Genomic DNA, 24,660 nt, shown 5'->3' on the forward strand with positions numbered 1-24,660 from the left:
TATTTGTAGCCATATGCTGGAACCAGGTGGGTCCATCACCATTATTTACAGTCAACTTCAAAGACCAGAAAAATAAGAAAAACAGTGAACAAGAACGTACATTAACCTTTTTTTTATTAATTGTTTAGAATACACCACGGTAAAGCATTTTGGATCTCTCACTTGAAGACTCTTTGGGCATCCAGTGCCAGATTCAACAGCACACTTTGTTCACCGTCGCTGCTGTCGTGTTCTCCGGCCCTCTGATCTGACTGCTACTGTACGCTGCTCTTCATCTACCTGTTACGGGTACTGGTACGAAGAGGAAAACCTGGCTGGTGCTCATACTGAATATCCTGAAAAGTTAAAGGAAGTAGATGCAGAGGGTGGAGAACTTGTACAGGAGAGACAGACCTCCTCTCTTGCTCCCACTGCGACATACAGGAAGTCAAATAAATAGACTAGTCTCACTTTCTTTAGTGCTCCCGACAGAGCAGCAGGGCACATGTTACTCGTAGCAGTCCCCTGTTTACAACATTCACACTTATCATGTAACTGGTGCCTGTATTTGCATGTGTTTAAATGTGATCCTACATTTACTGTAATTGTAGTAGATATGATCAGATTGCACTTAAGAGCAAAGACTGAATTCTGTACACAAAGTTGTCCAATATTAAAAAAATACATTAACTTACATTTTCCAAATAAATATTGGTCCATTTTCGTTAGTATGCCAAGTACATCTTCCTGAGACACTTTCAGAACCACAGATCAATTTGTACACCATAGATCTCTTTTTTCTGTCCATGAGTATACTCTTTTCAGTCTTCCTTTTACCGATCCTTTGATTTTCTCTCCATCTCTTTGGAGGCAAAATAACTTTTTCATGCTACACTTACTTCAACCATCCACTTATGAGATCATCCCTTATCATATGACTTGCTCTCTCATCCGTGCCAAGACATACATAGTAAACAGATTTCTCTCACTGCACCAGTGCAGCATAATCCAAGACATGAGGCCATGTTTCTGATGCAAACAAACAACTAGACAATGTTACAGCCAGATATACAGACAGCACTAACTGCAGCTGCTACCATCTTTACTGTAATTGACCTGAATGTACGTCTGTGCCGTGAAGTGATTATCTGTATGAAAGTAATGTGTGTGCTTCGTGGAGATGACAAACCCTAAAATAAATGTATACAAATGTTTCACTGGCATGCTGACAGAAATTTGTATAATAACAGTCTTTCAGCCAAAAGGTTTTTGGAAAATACAAATGTGTTTATGGAAGCTTTTTTGTGAAGTTTCACAGTATCAACGTGGTTCTCTCAACAGTCACTGCACCGTGTAGCATCAGAGTCTCTAGCAGTTTGTAGCCAAAATTCCAGTCTGGCTTTGTGCTGTGGAGATCTCTGGTACACGCACGCACGCACGCACACACACACACACACACACACACACACACACACACACACACACACACAAAGTACCTTTACATGAGGAACCACAATTGCAAACATGCTCTGCCTTCATTCTCACCATCATCATTTACACCGGTCTATTATTGCTTTCAAATACCAATATTGTTATACAAGATCAAGGGAACAAAAAGGGAAATGTATCGTCCGTTTAGTCTTGCAGGGAAGCAGTCCTGACTTGCAGCCCGGATAAAAATCACTGATGTGTAAATTCCAAAACAAGTGTGAGTCTTCACAGGAAACAGTAAAAACAACTACTGGATTATCCTTAAATGTGATGTAAGGCAGCAGAAGATGCTTCCCTTCCTCAGACGTATGTATACATACAAAAAGTACTGCTTCCCTGTTTTTCTTTCAAGTCCTTGTTAGTCTATACGTTAGAGACAGCGTTATTAGCATCCCGCGCTTGACGGATGCCGTATAGCCACTTGATGACTCTAGCGTTCCTCTCGATGACGGAGATGCCATAGGGGACCCGTTCATTGGCTCTAGCTGGTCCGTCCTCGTCATCCTCCTCTCCTCCATCCTCCCTCGCCCGGTCAGCCTCTGAGCTGGGCGTACTGACGCTGCGGAGCTTGGAGACAGATACAATGTCCGAGTTGGCTCTTGTGAAGCGCTCCACTCCGCCCATGCCCTCCACCTCATCCGGGTCGAGCCCGCAGTAGTTGAAGAAGCGCTCCAGGTCGGCTGTGGCACGGGAGTAACGGTCGCTTAGGTCCGATTTGGAGCGGTGCAAGGATGGGTGCTTACGAGCGGACCCCTTGGAGCTGGCGTTTGATATACGGGTGAAAGCGGGGGAGGCTGGTGGGATCATGCCTGCTCGGACCAGCATGGGACTGGGAGGTAGGTAGGCTGGAGGGGGGGGCAGGGATTGAGAGGGGGTGTTGAGCTGAGGTTGGGGTTGGTTATGAGGGGGTGGAGGAGGTGGGACCTGGGGGTGTGCCACTTGGCCCTGGGCAGTTTGTCTGGGCCTGAGCTGGGGCTGCAGCAGGGCCCTCTGAGGCTTCCTTATCTCAGCCTGAGGCCGAACGTCCACCCTGCGCACTGTCACCGAGTTGGGGGAGCTATAGGGCCCTGGAACCCCAATGCGGGGTGCTCGTGCCGGAACAGGGGGCGGGCGGCGAGTAAGTTCTGCTGCAGGGCTCCGGGGGTTGTTGTTGAGTGGAGAGGAAGTGCAGGAGGAGGTGGATGAGGAGTTGATGGTGCTGTGATTCAATGGTTTAAGGTTGTTGAGGAGTCGGTTGCTCCGCTCCTGTTCTGCTGACAGGCTGCTGCTGATGCTCTTAGCTCCTGACGAAGGAGATGATGAGGAGGGGGAGGTGGAGGAAGAGGACTGGGAACAGGGCATTGGTCCATCACATACATCATTGATAAGATTATTCAGAATATCCAAGTTAAGAGGAGGACCTCTTCTCCCTCCAGGTCCCTCTCTCCCTCCTCCATTTTCCACATCAGCTGGGCAGCGGGGAACTTTGCGGGCTGGAGGAGTGCTGATCTGACACTGGAGCATCATCCCTGGAGGAACGAGGGGCTTGCGGATGATTGGCGGTTTGATGGGAGCCTGGCGGGTGAGGGCCACCTGCTGGCTCTTTACGTACTTGGCCTTGTCGGCCTCCAGACGTTCTACAGCACTCAATTTACGGGCCCCAGGCTCAGCCTGACGACGGAAGTAGTCTGGACCCTTGTTAAGTATCCTGAAGGGCATGGCAGAGGTGAAGGGAACCCCAGCCAGACGGCCGTCTGATGGCCGCAGGGTCTCCACCGGCATACTGGAAGAGCTGAGAAAAAAGATTTTCTATCAGTCAAAAGGTTTTTGAAACAAAATTACGTGCAAAGAGTAAATGAGCGAGAGCTGAGAGAACAAGACAATGATTTGCTTTGTATTCATTGTGTTAAATGTAACAAAAAGTGATTTATAGCGAAAACACAGTTTTGTGGACATAAGGAGATACAAGTTAGACTAGAGACAAATAGAAGAACTGACAGAAGGAGAGGAGAATGAGAGGGACACTTTGGAGCTCCCACATGTCCTCTCTAAGCTTAAGAAAATAGCTCTTTTGTACTATCTCTTTTCTTCCCACTCTCCTCCCCCTCCTTCCTCCCTCGCTCCCAGAGCCCCCTTTAACTTCCTTACCGGTCGCTGTGCTGCTGCTCTCACTTCTCTCCTTTTCTTCCTCGTTGCCCCTCTTGCTCTTTTATCCTTCCTTTTTCCCAGTACAGGCTCAGTGAAAAGCTACTTGCGGGACAGGGTCAGTCTGGGTCAAATTCCACATCAGGCCCGGCCGGACCACCTCTATTAGCTCAGCAGTGACCCAGAAGAGGGTAAGGCTGCAGATCGGGGTCACCGGTCAGCCACAGCGCAGCCAAGCTCTTTATCCAAAATGCAGGTCTGGTAGATCCGCCGGCAATGATCCCGGCAACACAACAGGCTTAATGATCCCCTTCACGATCTCTGTCCAACTCGTCTGTCAAGCCCGTCTGCCTGTCCAGCTGTGATCTGACACAAAAAGCAGTCCGGCAACTCAGCTGGAGAGTCCCACAGTCCTGGAGAGGGTTAAAAAGAGATTGAAGTCCAAGTCAGATAATGGCAGAGCTCTCGGTTTATTGTTCACCTCTCATTAACAAAAGCATCCACACACACTGATACACACACACACACTCACGCACACACACACTTCTCCAGCTGACAGACAGGGACTCTCTTCAACACTGAAGTGGAGCAGACGGGACAGGCTTTAATACCACGTCTGGCTCCTCCCAGTCGGCCAATCCCACGTCAGGCCGGTAGCCTCAGTGGGGCACAGGGGGCAGGGTGGGAGGCGGGAGGCGCGCTCGCATTGGTCCACCACGAAGGGGATTCTGACCAATTGGACCCCTCCCCCCTCTGAGCACAACAAAACACTGAAGCAGGGTTTTCATTCAAATGAAAATTCTTTGAAAGGGAGAAAGGGGGGAGAGCAAGGAGAGGAGGACAACGGGCAAAACAGCTGCAATGTTTTACATTGACTTGCATCAAGCTCAGCGGGATGCAATGAAAACATTGTGAAAAACACTGAAAGTCCACACAACTGTTCTTCTTGTTTAGCTCTTTATCTTCATCACTGCAGAAGTAGAGAAAGTGTGTGGACAATAGACACAGTAAACAATGGAGGATTATCTTATTCCAAATCTAATTGTGCTTAAATGTGTATTTTAAACAAACATTTAGCTGGTGCTTGTAAGGCAATGGGCTTAATGTTTACAGTGTCTAAAAACCAGCCTAAAAATGCAACACAAAGACAGACAGCAAAAGTTTTTTTCCCCTGTTTCTACACCTTTACACCACCCAATTACTTCTGTATTATTTCTCTCAGTTTAAGGAGTTCAAAGCATTGCAGATACACACACCGTTCATCAATTTCCCCCTCTTTCTCCAAGCTTAATTTCCCAGAAAAACAATTCTCTCTCCACCCCCCAAACACCCCTTCCACACTTCACCGCTGCTCATCGCTCTCCTGCTTCTTATCGTTTACAACATTACACTCCAGGGTTACATCACACCTAGTTAGTGGACCCATTTCTCTCCCTCCTCCTCCTCCTCCTCCTCACCTCCACCTCCAACATATCTATCCACACATTTTTAATTAGTCTTTTTATAGCTGTCTTCCTACCCACCTCAACATGTGACCCTGTTTCCCCCACATCTCCCTCTCTCGCTCTCATCCCTGAACAGCAGATCAGCAGCCGAGAGAGAAAGAGCAAAAGCGACCATGACAGCTTAGATTTGGACACACACACACACACACACACACACACTTGCTTTCAGGCACTGCAAGAGCTTGAAAACCCCAAGATATGCACACACAGTCAAATACATTGCTTTCAGCTTAAACCGCGTGACAAACCAAAGAAGAGCTAAAATTACAAATACATTTGCATCACAGAAAATAATGATTAAGCTACCAAAAGCCTTTAGGCAGACCTCTGGGGAGTACATTTCGGGGATAGAGCAAAAAATACTATTATGGAAACACTGAACGCAAAATAAAGACAATGATCTCAGTGAGAAGAAAACTTAACTTCTAGTCAAAGAAAGAAGGGATTGTTCAGTTAGTTTCAGTTACAGGAAGTCAGAAACCCATTAGATAAGATGCTCACAAGATGATGACGTCATCACAATTGGGACTTTTGGTCTTCAGAGGGAGACACACACACACACACACACACACACACACACACACACTTCTTCAAATTCTTGAGAATTTAAGAGTTAAGAGTACTCCACTGATTTAGCATTGTTCTTCTATAACATTGTCAGACTCATGATTAACGGCTTATAAAAAAAGGATAAAAATCGATGCAGCAGAACCGTAGATATCGTCTTTTTTATTACACGCCTTCTTCTTCCTTGTCAAAACCTGGCGCCATCATTACCCACAATGCAACTTGACTGCCGACAGTTCAGTCAGAGATTTGAGTGTGTTATGCTAGTAGCGGCTAATGTAGCCAAGTGACATCACTTGAGGCAGTTTCTCAGATTTCACACAGCTCTCTCTGTAGACACAAAAGGCTTTATGCTATATACTTTTTTCACATGTGCAGTAGTACTCCCCAAGCCCCGTAAACAGACTCTCATGCGTAAAATTGGTGGAGTTCTCCTTTAACACACAAATTAATGTAGGTGTCTGTCAACAAGCCAACCACCGATACTTTACACATACAGTATCCAGCCTAGAGAATATTTGAATATATTAACGTATCCATTAAAATAAGCCATTAAAGACAGTCTTTCAAAGCCAGTAAATTTTAAAGTGCAAGCATATACTATGTCAATTTGTTATTACATTTTTGTGATGAAGTGTATTTGGGCATCTTTCTCGTTGCAAAAACGCTTTTTCTTGAAAATCTCCTAAAAAGAGGAACTACTTAGCAAACTGAAAGAAAAGCTCTCAGTAACATCTTGAAACATCGGGAAAAAAGGCCTTCTGCCTCGCCACTCACACACTGAAAACACCAGCTTCAGTGCAATAGCTATCCTAATTATAGAAATGGTTGTATATGTGTCCATTCATAGAAACTCATCCTAAAGAAAGACTTTACCAGAAACCGTGAAGACAAACGTCTGGTCACAGAAACCTCATCCACCTCAGGTTTAGTACGCTGTGGCCTTGTCATTACCCTCGCACAGGCCTCTACTGAAAAAAACAACAACATCCTTTTAATCCAGACTTAGTCTTTTCATGTCCACAAAAGACCAATTTCTTGAAGAATGGCCAATCTTTGGCTAGACGGTCATTTGGGTACAAGAAATGATACAAATACTTTGAAAGAGGTCCCGACTCAATGTGTAATGGTCTAGAAAATGTACACATACTTGCCTGGCCTCCTCTCTGCCTTTCCACAACATAACATAAAGTAATTTAAAGCCTCCCTCCCTGCCTCTGTCACACACTTTAAACACGATCACTATAGTGGACAAATCATGTAAACACAAAAGGGGAATCATGGGATATCTCTCCAGTTCAACACTGTTAAACACAAGGTTTTAACAACCATGCAGGAGCTGTGTGCATGCAAACACACACAAAGATCACCGTCACACTCATATAAACCCATTTCAGATGATAACTGTAATCCCATGATCCGCCATCGATACTGTTGGAGAGAGAGAGAGAGAATTTGAACTACTAACAATAATTATTGTCAATGCCAGGCTCCAAAAATCTGGAACAAAAAGGTCAAATAAATGTTGCTAAATGAATTCACACTGCATGGAGATCAGATTTGGAAGTATGTAAATGCAAACCCAGTTACCTTCCTTCTTTAAAAGCTTGGCATTGAGAAGCGCTATCTACAAGAAAATATTGTCAGCATGGACAGTCCCCACTACTAAAAACAACAGCTATTATTTATTATATTCATTTCCTCACTGCACAGGGTCAGGCAGCTAAAAGGCATCTCTGCTATGGAACGGATGTGTGTGCAAACAGCAGCGTTGCACCTCTGCCTGCCACCAAACAAGGTGTGAATTGAAAAGCTACACCATAAGTCCATGGAACTGTGTGCGTGCGTGTGTGTGTGTGAAATTGAGTTAGGTAGATAGGAATAACTTCCTTGGGAAACAAAAACATCTCTCAGCCTGTCCGTCTTGTTTTTCTAACTTTCCGTCTTTTGCTTTCCATTCATGTTCTGTTCTGCAGTTACACAAACAGCTGATGTCTCCAAAAGAGACGAGCGCACCACAGGCACCGACCACAGCGACAGACCAAGGAATGATATTTCTATTCCGCGATGGAAACTTGCTCGGTTCGATAATCATAAAACTATTCTAACCGCTGTGTTGTTATGAATCCGACTGCTTTTTCATTTGGCTTTCCAACCGCCTTATTAGCTGGTAATGATATGGCTTATGATGTCTGCTGTGTGTGTGAGAAAGATGTTGTGTTTCATGGTGTGTGAGCGGGTAAGTAATAAGTTACCAAGAGACAGAAAGAACAAAAGGAAAGATAAAAGTGTGCACGTTATTATTCGGATCTCTATGACCAGAAATGTTGCAAAGGGTTGCAGGGGAAGCTGCAGCTGAAAGAACGGGATGACTAACTTTTTACCACAGCTGACTCTGGTTACCTACCAACCAGCCTGCTTAAGACTAATTACAGGGAGAGCCCATGACCGGAGCAATTTGCCTCGCCGATATTTTCTAGCACTAAGTTACTGAGTGACTAAATAAATAGCAAACAGCAACACATGAGGAAATGGGGTTTGGTAGGAGAGGAAAGAGAACAGAGAAATACAGGCCATATCTGAGTTTTTACACTTTTTCTTCCAAAAAAAAATGTCCTGAATCATGACAACAAAAAGAAACACACAAGATGCAGCACTTGGAGGGTCCAAACATTGAGGCCCAGGAAAAAGGTGCGTTCACGTGTTTGTTCTGTGACGCCAACTGGCTTGTCATATCAGAGTGTCCTTGGTCCCAGCAGACATTGACCCCAGACTGTATAGAAAACAACAGAGACCCCACCTAAAGACATGTCACCAGAGATCCCCTCCTGTCCAATCTGAAACACTGAAGACCACATCTTTAATGAATCTTGCACACTAAATGAATGAAGTGTAGATAACAAGATAGGTGATTTTGATGAATTCTATCTCAGAAGTCTGGTTGAGTTAAACACCTTTCCTCGAGCTGTAAGGGATTCGGTGTTTTGCAGTATCAATGTGCAGCTAGATACAAGCAAATTATATTAAAATCCTTCAATCTCTGAGAAAAATCTCAGTATTATAAAAAGTCACCTTCATCCCAAGCAGAGCGAGGAGGGGGGGGACTTGCAGCGAGTTAGTCAGCAGTGATTTCTCAGGTTCGTCGCCCGCTGGAGGGACACACAGGAAGCAATGACGCATTTCACGACAGGAAATGTGTGAGAAAGACAGAAAACAAATATACTCGGCTGGAGTGTTTGCTTCTGACTGTGTGTGTGTGTGTGACTGACCAGCAGGGTGTCTCTGACCTTAGCCCATCTATTTCTGGGCACTTGGACTTGCCTCTTTGCCATGAAGCCTGTATACAATGCACTGGCAACTGCTGTATAGGAGTCACACAATGAGGTAAGCTGTAGCACTGACTGTCTAATCTAACCACTGCTTCACAAAAAAAAAAAAAACTACTAAAAGAATAAACACAAAAACAATGACCCAACAACTAATTGACAAGACAATTCCAACTCAATGTCCACTTACTAGCTTTTTCCAGAGCGTATCTTGTCTATATACATGCAAAAGATGTATGTATGTAGACATGATAAATGCAGATACAGTATCTTTTTCTAATTTCTGTTGGAAAACTGTCTTTCCTCTGGAGAGGTCAGAGGTCAGTGTCAATACAGAGCATTCCATGACAGGGATTCAGTGTCTTGCTCAAGGACAGTTTGGCTAATTGCGAATAGTTTTAACAAGACTAAGTGTCCACAGCCATGCTAGCGGCTCTGTGAGGCTGGACTTAGGAACAGCAATGCTTTGAGCTAAATGCTAATGTCAGCATGCTAATGCGCTCACAGTGACAATGCTAACATGCTGATGTTTAGTAGGTAGAATGTTTACCATGTTTAAAAGCTTAGTTTAGTGTGTGAGCATGCTAACATTTGCTAATTACACTAAACACAAAGTACAGCTGAGGATGTAAAAAAAAAAAAAGTAAAGTTTGATGGCGCTAGAGGAAAAGTAAGGAGATCACCAAAGTCATTAGGATACATCTTCTGGGATATTTCAGTCTGGCTGAGGATAGGAAATACGAGAGGAAGTACTGAAGGACCTACCCCCTGCCCATCACCCCACTGGAACACCCCAGCTTCAGTTTTAAAGTTAATAAAAAGCTTAAAAGAAGAGTTCAGAAGGTTATCAGCCACTCCCCTTCAGGGCTGATTTAGGGAGCTCCAAAGACAGATAATGAAGACAGAGGAGAGCACCAGATCTCACGGGATTCAGCCCGTAATGCCCTGGCCTCACCACACGGTGCTGTGCAGCTATCAGCTCTGGACACACTGCTCATTTCCTACTGAAAACAGCTCTTGGCTGGGTGGAGAACTCGACTGATATGCATGACTGAAGAGTCTGGACTACAGGGTTATGCAACTCTTATATGCACTAGGGTCTAGTCAACTGCAAAAACATCCATTGAACCATAAGCAGACAGTTATTATAGGATCTAGCTCCATCTCTGTATGGCCCTCCCCCACTCTCTCCATCGGTCTCCCCTTATACCCCCTCCTCCACTTCTGCCCATCACTGTCTGTGGCCCCAGGAAACACATACATCCATGGACAATTACACCCAAGGGTGGGATGGGTAGGGGTCCAATGAAATCCTGTCTCGTGTATATGTGTAGCTGTGCATCCATGAATGTCAGTATCCTCATTTCTGTGGGTGTGTGTGTGTCAGGAAGAGTTTTGACTGAGTAGGTAATCAGTGGAGAGCAGGTGGCTAAGTCTTCCCTCAGGAAAACTAAACCCAGCAGCGAAGACAAACATATTATAACATCTGCCATTTGCCCACATTAGCTACATAGAGAAAAAAAATGATTCAATATGCATTGCAACATAAACAAGAACACAGTACAAAAAAGTGCCACATTTTCATCCACTCCTCTGTATTTAAAAGTTTAAAAAGTTGTAAATGAGATACATTTTGAAGGATGGCAGGCAATGGTAAGTCTTGTTTGAAAAAAAAAAAAAAGGTCAGTTTATGTCAGTTTTATGTAAGATATATGAAATGATAAGATCTTGGGCAAATATTTTTTCTCCCTATACTGGATAATTAGCATTCAGGATTTCAACCCCTCAGATTTACAATGCCCGTAGAGATTCTGGCAATACTGAGCCTCCAGAGGGTGAAATAACTCTGATCCAGCAAAGAGTTTCTGCTGGTTATGGAAACTGTGATGATACCCACCAAACTGATCTGTAGATCTTTTGGGAGACTAATGTAATTTTAAGTGTGTGTGTTTGGATCAGTGGTTGGAGGCATCTCAGCTGGGGCTAATCTGTTAGGTAACACACACACACACACACACACAGTATGTGCATTTACAGACTAAGACACACACACACTACGTAATTACATGCCAACTGCATACCTGAACAGTCACGTGCACACAGCTCTATGCTGCAACAGCAGAGCCTGAAGGCAAACAAAAAATGCAAGGAGAGAGAAAATATCCCCCCTTCATTGTGGTGATGAACACATTCCCGAGACACGCAGGCGTGGACGCAATCACGTACTGCTGTCCTCAGACAGCTACAGAGCCACCATACACACACACACACACACTGCTGGGAGGGAGAGTGGTCACTGTGGAGTCGCCTCAATGGCTAGGCCTAACTGTTGGCTTGGATACAGGAGTGTTTTACTCACACTCATACACACACACACACACAGTTTGTTGCACTCACATGTACAAACACACTCACACACAGGACTCATTCTCCAACTGTTAACCCTTTATAATCCCTGATTACTTCTCCATTGATAGAGAGAGGTGCTCAGAGCCTAAAGAGCGGTGATGAAAAGGTGAGTTTCTGTTTGTTTTAGCCAACGGCCTGATGTGATATGCCCTCAACATTCTTTCTCTCCCCTACACATACAGGCTTAAAACCACGCATTAGAGGGAAAAGAGAGACGGATGAGCTCACGAAGCTTTGTCAGATCTTTGCCCCTTATCGGCACAGCATGAGAGAGACCGAAGCACCTCTGTCACACTTTCCTTTTCGTCAACATCACACTTGTTAGCGGTACCGTACATCCACTCCGCCACCCTGCGCGCTGCTTCTCACCCTGTTACAGCTGAGAGAATGAAAATAGTCCTGGAGCAGAGCTGCCAAATGTTATAATCAAGACCAGTATTTTTAGATTTGGCATTCCATCTCAAGGACAAGGAAGCACAGGCAGGGAAACAGAAAGAGACAATAGCTGCCTCTATTATAATGGAGCATTTTAATTGCTCTGTATGATTTCCCAAACTATCACAATAAAGACTTCAACATCCTATGTTTAAAATATTATTAGCAACAAATGATTGAATGCAATTATATAAACAGGCCATAAAAAATGCTTAACTCAATAAAGATATACTGACAAAACTCAGTCAAAACATCACTTGCAAGCGTAAAGTTTGCTGTCGATACCTGGCAGAGCAACAAGCCCTCCCCCCCTTTTTAAGTACACAGACACATCCCCATGTCTACATACTGCAGGCACTCTGATCGGCTCAAACAGGACAGAAGGTAAAGTTTACTTACATGATGTGTACGAGTCAGGCAGTAAGATCTTAAACTGGGTCTCTGGAACACAGGAAAACCAGAGTCGCGGGTTGCACTGAAAGAAGCAGGTAGGAGCTCTGCACGGCTGCTTTCAGCTGGTACAAGAGTCAGTGTGCCGGTATGCCTGTGGTGTGTTCCTGTGTGTGTGCGAGCCAAATGAACACTAACCTGAGCGTCTTTCTGCTCCTTAGGCTCATGTGCTCCCTTACTTCTCCTCCCACTACTGAGGAAGACTCCGCCCCCTCTGTCTAGAAGCAGGAAGAGTGTTGGGAAAGCAGGAAGCAAGAGCTTTTCCTCGTAGTCACTTGATCTTCCCGACACTTTCTCATTACCCCGTCTTTCTTTTAAAGTGCTATTTCCACTACCTATGGCAGTGGCACCCGTAATACAGGAAATGGAAACAATGATTCATTTTTTTAACCCTACTGATGCAGTGGCACATGAAAAAGTGGGTAAAGTAGCACCAGTGATCATCATGAAGAAAACAATCAACATAGACACAAATCGGCGAACAATAAAACTATATGAAGGCTTTTTTGTTAAGATATTTCAGTTTCATCAATGCACACTTTTCTGTGATTTTAAAGCCATGATTTCTATTGCCTCTCACGAGAACTACAGTCTTTTCTGCTTATTCCAAACAAACAGCTGCTGCTGAAGATAAAATCCGTCCTTCCCGTCCACAAGAAGGCTTTTCCTGAGAAAGACAGCGCAGCAGGTGTAGCAGAACAGACATTTAAAAACTCCTTGTACAGCTCACGAGTTTGACACCACTTCCTATAAACCTGACTCTGACATATTAGGAAATGAATTGTCAACTATTCAAAAGTCATTATTCTAGACAAAATACAAAACAATCCCTTGTTCCAGCTTCTGAAATGTGAATATTCTGTGATAGTAAATCTGAATATTTTGGGGTTTTGGACTATTGGTTTGAACAAAACAAGCAATTTGAAGATGTCATCTTGGGCTTTAGAAAATCATACAGGCATTTCTTACTGTTTTGTGTCATTTAATTGACTTAAAATGCAGAGCAGATTAATCGAGACTGATCGTTAGTTGCAGCCTTACATATTACATTATGAAACATTATGGCAGGATAAATCCAAATAAAGTTTTAAAGTAAATTCAGATATAAAATATAAAGGCCAAGTTCAACAGCACTGTGTGAAAAAAAACACAGCCCCCTCATTCTCATTCATTTGAAGGCGATGACTGCGTTGACGTAACAGGGGTGCCAACGCAGAGGGGCCCCAGAAATATAACACAGAGTGTCTGACAAAAAAGTTGACCTTGGCTCAACTTTTGCTGTAATGCAGTGCAACATCATCCGGCATGATGCTGTGCTGGCCAATAACACACGTGCAAGTCCACATTCCTGATGGATTACTTTGTAATGTAAATGCTGCTATAACTACTGTTTATCTCAGGATCATTGCAATGAAAGATAAAATCACAGCGATGACTTTCCCAAGTAGAAAAAATCCAGTCTCAAACTATAAATAGCTGAGCAGTGATTTGGCGTCTGATAAACCTTTAAACTCATGATCTATTACTCAAACTAGACTTCCTGGATCAAATGTTGTTGTTTTACCTGTAACTGAAACAACACACCCCCACCAACACAGCCCACTGCATTTTTCCGACATACGGCTTTGCGTTTGAATGCCCGCTTAAAAGTGTTAAGCTGCCAGCATACTTAATCAGAACTGCCTGTTGGATGGTCGAATAGATCCCCCTCCCCTACACCTTTCCAATGTTGGAATTGGGGGAACCGACAATCTGACATTCACACCCACTTCACGCCATGGCCAGCTGTGCAGAGGTGATCAGCAACAGCTCATTGGTGTGGATTAAAGTCATTCTTAAAGTGATTTAAAAGTCAGTGGTGAGTTCTTTTTGTTCTTGGCGAACCACTGGAAGATGTTGAAATGTTGACACATGCGCAATACATTTCTTCAGATGCAAATTTTGTGGTGTGGTCTCAATTTTTAATTCTTCACTTATTGTTACAATTAACCCCAGTAGTGGGGCAGGTTGTGACAATGGAACTCCTTGTATTTGACATTAATTAATTCTGTGATATAGTTGGAGAAGTTGGAAACATTGCTATTTGTAGTAAACAAATAAGGGTACTTTATGTCAAAATTTGTGAGCTCTAAACACAAAAATTTAGCGAGTTATAGGTGCTGAGATAAAAAGCGTTTCAACCATCCCCCGTCTCCGCCACTCTGAATATTTTCTCCGAGAGTATTTTCAACACCAACGACATGACAGATGTGTTGTGTGTAAGTAACGTCAAACTTGGTTAGCTCTCCCCCCTCTCCAGTTAGCTATGTTTGTAGCACAGCGATAACTTTCCCAAGTAGTAAAGTCCAGTCTCATACTATAAACAGCTAAGCAGTGTTTTGGCATCTGATAAACCTTTAAACTCATGGATCTATTATTCAGACTGGACTTCCTGGATAAAATTGTGTTGGCTTACCCGTAACTGAAACAACACCCCCCCCCACCAACACAGCCCATCGCATTTTTCCAACTCCCCCTCTCCTTACACCTTTCCGATGTTGGAATGGGAGCGCTTCCAACCATTTCACTTTCTGAAACCGACAATCTGACATTCACACCCACTTTATGCTATGCCCAGCTTTGCAGAGCTGAGAAAGTAACCAGGGTTTGAACTTCTCCCTTAATCAGTTAGACATTACTTCCTAAGAATAAGACTAGACATATTACCTTAGAAAAAACATTTACGCCAGCATAAGAAAGCAGATAAACACTATTAATGGACTGAGTTTAGATGGTTTTACCCTCTACTGCACCCGACAGCATCCAAACATAACACTGAAATCAGTGTCTAAGTTATACCAGATAACATTAGCCTTTTTCCTTTCCAATAGATTCTTCCAAGATAATAAACAATGTATTCTAGTAAGAGAGAAAGTCGGGGAAGGGAAGTGGGATAACAGATAGCTGGGGAATGAAAAAAAAAAGGAATATCATTATGAAGGAGGTGTGGTCAAGGATATCCTGTCATTAGGGCCTGCAAACAGTGGTTCAGGAGAAGCTTTAACTACTGGAATACCTCAAGAGTACTCCTCTGAGTTTGTATATAAAAAGGTTTGTGTCCAATTAACACACACACACACAAAATTCTGTAAATGCACTTGTGTCCATTCCCATGAGTAGTTTTTTTCACTTCCTGCACACCATGGCTGAGCTGCCCTCGCTCCTTACAGTCCAAACACACATGGCAGTGCTTATTTAAAGGAGTCAGCAGGGCGGGGTGCACCAGACCAACCTCCCTGTGGTACACACACACTAAAATACATGTATACAAACCGACACACAGATTCAGGCACTCACACCCACAGTCTAAAGTCAAACAGACACATGCAGTGGTCAGTCATTCTCCGGAGGCAGCAGCAGGGAGCGGACTTCCACCCAGACTCCTCACCGTAGAGGAAAAGCAATTGGCAGCTCTGAAGTCAAACACACACAGCGGGAGTCGATGGGATCGGACAATAAATATTTCAGCTGGGTCAACAAATTTCGACACCTTCTCTACTTCCGTTAAAATAATCAATCACACTCTTCCCTTCCATCCCTCCTTCCGAGGACTGTGCCATATCATCTCTGCTTTTTGTTCCTCTTCTCATGTGTGTGTATATAACATATATTTTCTACCCTTCCTCTTCGGCAAAACATCTACTTTTCTTTTCCTGGATCAATCCATTTTCTCCTTCACTTCTCTGCTTCGCCTCCATCCTGTCTTTGAAATTCCTGTTTTCTACCTTTTGTCTCATTCCTCTCTTCAACTTTCTTCCTCCTCTCCTTTCAGTCCTTCTCACATCTTCTGAAAGCTACACGATCTCTGTGCGAGGGGGAAATATTTTCAACACAATACCCTGTGAGCATCCCAGCTGGCTCTCTGGCAGTGGTAATGCACCTCCATGAGAACACACACCTTCGCTTGGAGACACAGAGGAGGCAGGTGGATTAAGCGTATTAGTGTGAGTGTGTGGCGCCTTCTCATTTGGCTAAATACTTTGTGATCCATGATACACAAAAGCATACACATTCTCACTTACCCACACAGTGATGAGTCTATACTGACACCCCACTGGATTTTTACTAAACACACATAGTTACAAATGTCTTTTTATAGAGACCACTAAAAGAAGGCGAGGGGTATGAAGTTACTGGAGCTCTAGCTCCTTCCTCTCATACCAAAATGATAAACTCCGTCAATTGGCGCACACACACATTCCACAAATGCAGGCACTCACCAGGCTAACATCTCACGTTACTGCTCACATTACACACGGGCATGTCCAAGCAGGCCCTGTCTCCGTCACCCTGCATCCTCGGTTGGTGAAGATACCAAACTGCACCAAACTGGAATTAATCTCCTGAGAAAATTAGACTGAGTTGAGTGAGAACAATCTTGAGACTTGTGCATACAATGAACAAAAGTTCTCAGAATGCACCTTTGTAATGACACAGGTGACAAGCACAAGCAGTTATGTCTGCGCTCCAAACACTTATCTGCTCAAATTTGCAATTCAAGTCCTGAATTTGGCCATGTAAATGGTTTTATTTCACGAATGATAATAGATGGCAGTTGAAATTTAAATTTCTAGAGGTACTTCTAGATATTCACTCAAACGCGCTGCAAACAAACAAAGCAAATATTTTGGGCTTGCTTGAACATTAAGAGTTATTTAGAGCAACATGTGACTTGTTTCAAAGCCCCTGAACCCCTTTGAGGGACATCTTACCTCAAAACTACCAGATGCTCCTGGCACAGTGAAGGACACTACCTCTACGATATATGCTCTCACCCTGGATTAGGGTTAGGCGATATGATGATAAAAACAATGAGACAACAGAAATTTGTTAACCGGTAGAGATTTCACTATGCAGGTATACGTACCTGTCCATGTGACATTGAGCAGATACTGCAAGAAATTATAAAACCTCAGAGAACGAAAGTAAAACTTTACAGCAGTGTTAAGCAAATAGCGATCCGTGGGCCAAATCTGGCGACAGCTGACCTTTTCCCTTTTGTTGTTCAAAACATTTCCATAATTTTCCATTAATCTATCATAGATAAGAATGTGAAGTTGGGCAATCAGAAGAAAGTGGGCTTTTAGGGAGAGGGGCCTTAAAGACACAAGAGTTAAATGGCTTGTTTCAGACAGAGGATGAACTGAGGGGCTGCATAAAGATAAATAAGGATTTTTTTTTAAACTGTGAATCATGCAAAGCTACTCTAGTGTAGTCCCAGAATAAAAATATAGAGCATTTTAATATCTTTGCTTGTACAGAGCCATTGCAGGCAATGCTGCTTCATGTGAAAAATCATTGGAGTGCCCCTTTAAAATGTAGTCCATTGAAACTTTCACAAGAAAATGTGTTACCACTGAATCAGTCTGGTGTGTTGAAGGTACACAAGTTATATATGTTTTTTATGTATTAACTAAAACAACTGCTTCTTTCATTAGTGTTTGTTAGTTCGGTCAAGTTTCAGTTAAGAGAGCATCCATCAGTTAAATCAACAAAAAGAAACTATGTCGTAATACTACAGTTTATAACCACATCTTGACCTTTTCCTCTCAGTTCATTTGGACCGTGATACCCTCACGTGTAACTCTGCAGACACTTTGCGGCTACATAAAGATAGTGTTGTAAAAGTGATCCCAACGTGACACAGCAGCTGGGATCTCTAACACACAGACATGTTAAAAGCTGTGTTTGAGCTCTCTGGTTAGTAGGTCAGTGGTCCCAGTGTGGAGGGGGCAGGGTAAAGAACGGTTAACCAGAGGCACATTGCTAAATAAATAGTGACCTCAAAACAGCCAGAGGTGCTGATGACAGCCAAAGGGCAGAGTCTCTCTCACATGCAGGGAGGAAGCATGGCCTTCTGTGAGTGAAAAAAATGGAGGAAAGGTTGGCACCCAGACTGCTGTCGTTTGTCTGGGGAGGGTGGGGCAGATGGTGGACAAGGAGGATCCTCCAAAGATACACAAGCAAACACACCCGTACATATCCGCACACACATGCAAATGCTCTTTCCAGCTCACACTGCGTGGGCGTGTAGGGATTTGTGAAGACAACGTGATGAGCACACACTTTGTGACGTATCAAAGACACACCCAAACTCATCAAACCAGATACTGAATTTGTGTAGTGATCGTTGATCCAGTCTAGGTTCCCAGCTTCAGACCCAATTATGATTAATGACTCAATGTGTGTGTGTGGGCTGCTGGCATATAAATAACAGCAAACCACTTATGCTCCTTCACCTGGTAAACACAGACAACAAATATCCTGTTTAATTAGATCAGTGCAGGACTGACTTTTAAAAAACAGAATCACATTTTCTTCATGTGGAGGCCAGTTCAGCTGTCAACTGCTTTGAAAACAAAATGATCCAGGGTTTTTGCAGGACACTAATGTCATGCAAGGTCCTCCTCTCTACGTTACCTCTCACAGAGCAAAGCGCTGTCAGTTCGTCTCCCTCCCACAACTCCACTCCGTCAGACACAAGATGAGCTGTTTGCATGTGAAGGGTCTGCATGTGAGTCCTGAGCTGCTGACCTCCAGAGTTCAGTACAAACACAGACACAGTTTGCCAGGACAAGGAGTCACACTGACCTCATTCCTCAGAGGGAGACTTGCCCAAACTGGGAGCACCCAAGGGCCAATGAAGGGAACTCCAGCCGCATGACTCCTACTGTCTAGGATATTTGGGCAAGAGAGGGCTTAACCTGACAGTGAAGCTAGCAAGAATGCAAACCGCACTCTTTAAAAGAGAGACGTCACATCTTGATGACATCAAGCGGAAATACTTATCCATGAAAGCTGGTACAAAATCATGCCTCTCTAGTTTAATCTCACTTGGTGTACCATTTCCTAAAGCTATGTGACAACAGGTGTGTGGGGTTCATAGAGAAATATTGTACTCCACTACATTTATGTGACAGCTGTAGTTACTAATCACTTTGAAGATGAAGATTTTACTTACACAATATATGATCAATTCATAAGATATGATGCATTGTTATAGATTAAACTACCCACTAGTGTATAGCATAGATAAAATTAACTCCACCTCAACCAGCTACAATATTAAAATAATAGTTACACATTAATGCATCAGTAATTATTATCCAATAATAAGATAACACACTGACAGGGGCCATTCTTCTGAGTACTTTTACTGTTGTTACTTTAAAGTTATAATCCTTAAGATTTCAGTTCTGGTTGATTTGCCGACACCTGTGGTTACTGGTGCTAGTGCTAAAGAACATTTTAATAATACAAGTCCCAGAGTTACGTTTGAAATGACACGGTTATCGATCACTGAGGGGGAGGACATGCCTTGGTCCGGCTGTTCCTCTCTTCCGAATTATGTTATTACGCGACACATGCACATGCGCACAAATGATGTGCAATGTATGCGGGTTCTTGTCTTCCGAATTTCTTCCAGTACATGCATGTGTCATTTCCTGTGAATCCCTTGTGCACGTGCACGCCATCTGAATCCAGAGCTGGAATGCACTGCACCGCTAACTGATGTGAACTACTCTATAGAGAGGTAACTAATGAGTGTAAATACATTTAATGGCTACAGCAAAATAAATGCCACCCATAAATACTATCAGAAATTGGGTTTGATATAATCTTTAGGATTAGCCTATAACTTTAGGTATATTTTGCTGCTAAGACTTGGAATTTGCAAAGTAATTTTGCTTAAATAAAATTATGAATGCAGGACTTTTATTTGTAATTGAGTATTTTTAGGGTGGAACTGCTGGTTTTACTTAAATAAAAATACCTTAATACTTCTTCCACCACTGTTCATGAGTGTACATATGCATTCAAATGTGCATCTTATTTTGCATTGTATACTCTGGCCAAGTGGAGCAGATTACTTGGATTGGTGCGAAAAATGATGGCAACATAAGATGACTTTATAATCTCATGGCAGCGCAGATAAACCGTACACAAAGCTAGATCCGTGCAGCCAAATAAAAGGCCAAATACAGGTAGCACCACAGGACAGACGACAGCCAAACAGAGACAGAGAGAGACAGACTGACAGGCAACTAGAGAAAGAGAGACAGGAAGAGAAACACATCGACAGACAAGGAGGACTTGGCACAGTCAGCAAAACACCGCAACACTTTGACAGCAGCCAGACAGTAAGTGCGAGCACTGAAGCCATGCAGCTTCTGAGTCAGTCCCTGTGGCACGATGAATAATACTTATTTCTGAAACAAGGGTAGTGTGGGATTTGACTGTGGCACCTACTAACACAACACCACAACCAAACTCCATGTGTTCATCCTGGGAAAACTCTACCAAAGTGGCACTTACTGTATTCTCTTCTGAAAAACATGCATTTAGACGTGTAAAATCTAAGAATGGCCAGTCTGCACCCTGCAAAGAAAAACAAAACACATGTTCCTATGTTATTCTGTAACAATAATGTTGGCCATAATATTATAGGCCACAGCAAGTGGAGCATAATGTAGCCAAGTCCACACTAGCTGGCTATTTAATGTGATGGATGGTATGCAGGTTTGGTTGGAAAAATATGATATTTTCCAGCTAATCACAGGCTTGCTGTCATGAAGACATTCTGAATGAGCTGAGAGAAAACAGAGAACATCTCCAGCATTAGCAGTGCTTAGTTACTCTATTATGCATGCCATCACAGCAGTATGATGTAACAGTTGAGATTAAATGTTCCAGCATGTCTGTCTGTGTGGCAGCTATGTTAAGCACAAACTGTAATATTACCACCACTGACATCTACCATAGTCCTTAATTATAAAGGATTCCCTCATTTTGTCCTTTGCCAGCTAAATTCACGACGAGGCATCACCGCCGCTAGGACCAAAATACTGAAAAGTTAACAACAGGATGGGCAGACAGAGGAAAAAAAGATACTCTGAGAGCCTCTGAGACAGAAAACCTCATGAACCAAACCTCAGACATGGTGACTTACTGGAGAATAACTTGAAAATCTACAAGCACACATCTTATAACTGCTAAGTATGTGTTTGCCACAAAATTATTAATCTCTTGACTTATAGTTTTGAACACAAACATTTAAGAATTGGAGCGTTGCTAAGAAGTCGATAGATCGATTCCACAAAGTAAAGGCCACAACAACAACACACGTTCAGTGTCATTATCAGTAAATCTGCCCATTATTTTCTTAACTAATCAGTCAGTCGTTTTGTCTATAAAATGTCAGAAAATAACAAAAAATGCCATCACCAAGAGTCCAAGGTGACGTTCTTAGAGGTCTCGTTTTGTCTAATCAACTGTACAAAACCCAAAGATAAAGACAATGATATAAAACAGAGAAAGGTAGGAAACCCTCACACTGGAGAAGCTGGAACAAGCAAATGTGGTATTTCTGCTTGGACAATGACTCAAACGATTAATCTACTACCAAAATAGTTGTCGATAGAATAATAATCAACTTACTGTTCTGATGTAGTTCTGTGTGCAGTAAATGACCTGAAAGCAGAGTCAACATGTCTTAAGAGGTGGAGGAAACATGACAAAACTGCTGCTAACTGGAAAAGTGGCAATAGCCTTCTCTTTAGACATGCATTATTTGCGAAAGAGCCATCAGTGAACGTCTATTCAGTCAATTTCAAATCATTAAAAAGGAAAGGAGGAAAAATTATCACATTTTTTGTAGTGTTCATTCCATTAAAAATTCCTGTTTCACGGTAATATTAAATTAGAAGTATTTAAGCACGAGTTTTAAATGATTTTGCCCACCAGCATTGCAAAGCTGCTGATCAAGCTAATCTAAGATCCTGAATTAGACTAAAGGATTTGCTACCAGTGGAGTATAATCAGCCAACATCTTCCAAGTGCATTACATAAGCAGGAGCCCATCTCCTGCTTTGATACCACTGATGTTAAAGTACATCCCCTGCACAGGACACCAGTGGGTTGTGTGCGCCTCTGTCTTCAGTTAAAACCCCCATAAGCTTGTTTCCAGACATCGCCAACCCGTACTCTTCATCCCATTCGATGTTTCCCCTCGTCTAAATGAAGGAAACAAAGTCTCTGTGGATTCTTCAAAAAGCAGATGTGAATAACAGTAGGCAGTTCTGCTATACGCACTCACATGTCGCAAACTGTTATTAACCTTTGAAAAGTAGTATGCTTTTTCCATTTAGATATAAGAAATAGAGTCAGAGCTCCAGCCAGCATCAGCTGACTGGTTTTCTTGTTTTTCCGCAGGATGAACGTGAGCTCGCTCACTGAGGGGCCCATAAAAAAAGAGTGACTTTTTCGAGACTGCAGGATAAACATTCCTGGCCTGGGAATGATTAAGAATGGAAATTACAAGGTGGTGTGTGTGTTTGTTTGTTGCTGTCGCCCAAGCTGAACAGCTTTTGCAGGTCTTTCGTGAGTTTGAGCCAATTATTAAGCCAACACACTGTGGCCAGTCTGCTTTTCTCACAGGTTATATGTTATATTAAGGTGACAGGATGGCCCAGCAGAATGTCTTTCAATCAAAGCAGGCATGGTCAAGCAAAACAAAAAAAGCAAAGCAGAATTCAGTTATTTCATCACCCACAAAAAACCCAACCCTGTGTAGTCATCTGCTCATATAATCATGATTTTTAAGATGACTCTGGGCTCAAACTGCTGATTTATAGAGAAGGCAACCAGACTAATACGGGAAGGGACATCTGATTCAACAGCAGCACATTTCAGCCTCGACTTCCTCTTCTGATGGAGAGAAAGAACTGCTCTCCTCCCCCTGGTGAAAACCTGGGTGTAAATACATCAGCAGCCAAACAGAGGGAAGCCTTGCGTGCCCTTTAAACCAGACTACACTCATCCTCTAATACTCAACAGTGGAGTTCCTCTTCTTATGCAATAGACATCACGTTACCTCACATCTTTTTACATCCTTCTGGGAATCAGCTCGGACAGGCCTGATTTCTAACATCACCTCCCCAGTAAGATCATCTGTGCAGCGGCTTAGAGAGGAACTGAGGTGGTCTCAGAGAGATTAAATGGGGCATGAACCTTTAAGAGGATGTTTGAGTCACTTCCCTACAAAAACAACAGTCATGTAAAAAGCCATGTTGTAAATCCTGGAACAATGAAGCAAAGCCTTTGATGCTGAATGGAAATCATATTGCCTTTAAAAGCCACGTCGTGCCACACGGTGTCAAAAGAAACGAACTATTTTTGGCCTACCTCGACTGTATATTACAAATAAATATTTAACCAACTGCAAGGGACCGCGAAGTGAATTACAACCCTTGCTTTCATTGTTTTTTGTTTTCATCCAGCTTAAACAAAAGATGAGTTGTTCACACAGGTGCGCCAGCCACATTTATTGCTCCACATGAGCACTTTGATTAAAAAAGACCTACTCACCCGTGTGTACAGCTCTTTTTGGAAGACGGTGTATTTTAATTTCGTATAAGATGTGGGTCGACGCGGGTATTTCCGGACACAAGCAAACGTTGGTATTGCCTTTAAAAACGACAGTATCCACTTTCACAGAAACTTTCAATGTTGGCGCGGCCGATACCATGAATGAACTCCAACCACACTGTAATAAAAAGCTGGGATTTGTAATGTACAGCCTCGAAAATAGTGAATAGATTAATGCGTTTGATTAACCGCTAATTCAGCGATTGTGAAATGCTGAATTCCTTTTACATTATAGTTTATTTAAGAGATAAATTTGCGCACCCCTAAAATGATCCCCACTTTGGTACGGTCGGGGTTCCTCTCATTGGTCAGCCTGGGCCATTTACAGTTTTGGAGGACGCTGCGTGCCCGGTACCTTGGTAACCACATCTTCTCGCGAGAATAAAAGCATAAACCATAATACAAAATGACGATAGACGAAGCCTGAACGGTGAACACGTTTTTCTTCTGTCAGACGTTCCCTCATGCTCCAGTGGTGCAGCCCTCAGCTTCATCACTGTTACAGGATTTATAAAGTTGTAATGGGGATTGTGGAGCTTTACAAACACAATTTCAGTCCCTCCTAATGCTCCTTTATGGAATAATAAAATCCATATAGGCCTACATAGCAGTATGGCAGGCAAAATGTAGCCTATAGTCTTTTCTTCATTTATTAGACAATGATGCAAATATATTAAAGCATGAGCAATTAACTAATACATTCAATCTATACTTGTTCATCTACAAAAAGAAAACATTCCCAAAGCACTAAATAATTTGATTAGAGGTAATTGGTATAGTAATACTCAGTCATTCAGATTACAGCACTATTGCAGGAATTACGATAATCTTCTAAGAAATAATTTTTAAAAAGTATTGTACCCAGTATGTAGCCCAAAAGAGCTAACCTTAATTTAATGAACTCAATT

At 42.8% G+C, this 24,660-nt stretch overlaps 1 protein-coding gene across 4 annotated transcripts; it reads right to left on the reverse strand.

Annotated features, from left to right (window-relative positions):
* Positions 1-97: 97 nt before the first annotated feature.
* On the reverse strand, positions 98-23,846 carry wu:fa11c10 (protein FAM110A). 4 transcript variants are annotated; one of them, XM_044211356.1, is made up of 4 exons: positions 21,764-21,791; positions 20,642-20,704; positions 3,598-4,007; positions 98-3,241 (listed from the first exon to the last, which is right to left on the reverse strand). In XM_044211356.1, the coding sequence occupies exon 4, from the start codon at positions 3,229-3,231 to the stop codon at positions 1,834-1,836; it is 1,398 nt and encodes a 465-aa protein (XP_044067291.1). In that variant the 5' UTR covers positions 3,232-3,241; positions 3,598-4,007; positions 20,642-20,704; positions 21,764-21,791; the 3' UTR covers positions 98-1,833. The 4 variants fall into 4 exon arrangements, with proteins under 4 accessions (XP_044067291.1, XP_044067292.1, XP_044067293.1 ...); XM_044211357.1 differs by lacking the exons at positions 20,642-20,704; positions 21,764-21,791 and adding an exon at positions 23,693-23,846; XM_044211358.1 differs by lacking the exon at positions 20,642-20,704 and having other exon boundaries at positions 21,764-21,778.
* Between the last annotated feature and the right edge of the window lie 814 nt (positions 23,847-24,660).

The sequence above is a fragment of the Siniperca chuatsi genome, linkage group LG10, assembly GCF_020085105.1.
Source record: "Siniperca chuatsi isolate FFG_IHB_CAS linkage group LG10, ASM2008510v1, whole genome shotgun sequence".
NCBI lineage: Eukaryota > Metazoa > Chordata > Actinopteri > Centrarchiformes > Sinipercidae > Siniperca > Siniperca chuatsi.

Bases quoted from the DNA above. Each gene is read 5' to 3' on its own strand.
- wu:fa11c10 (XM_044211357.1), bottom strand. From the start codon at position 3,231: ATGCCGGTGGAGACCCTGCGGCCATCAGACGGCCGTCTGGCTGGGGTT.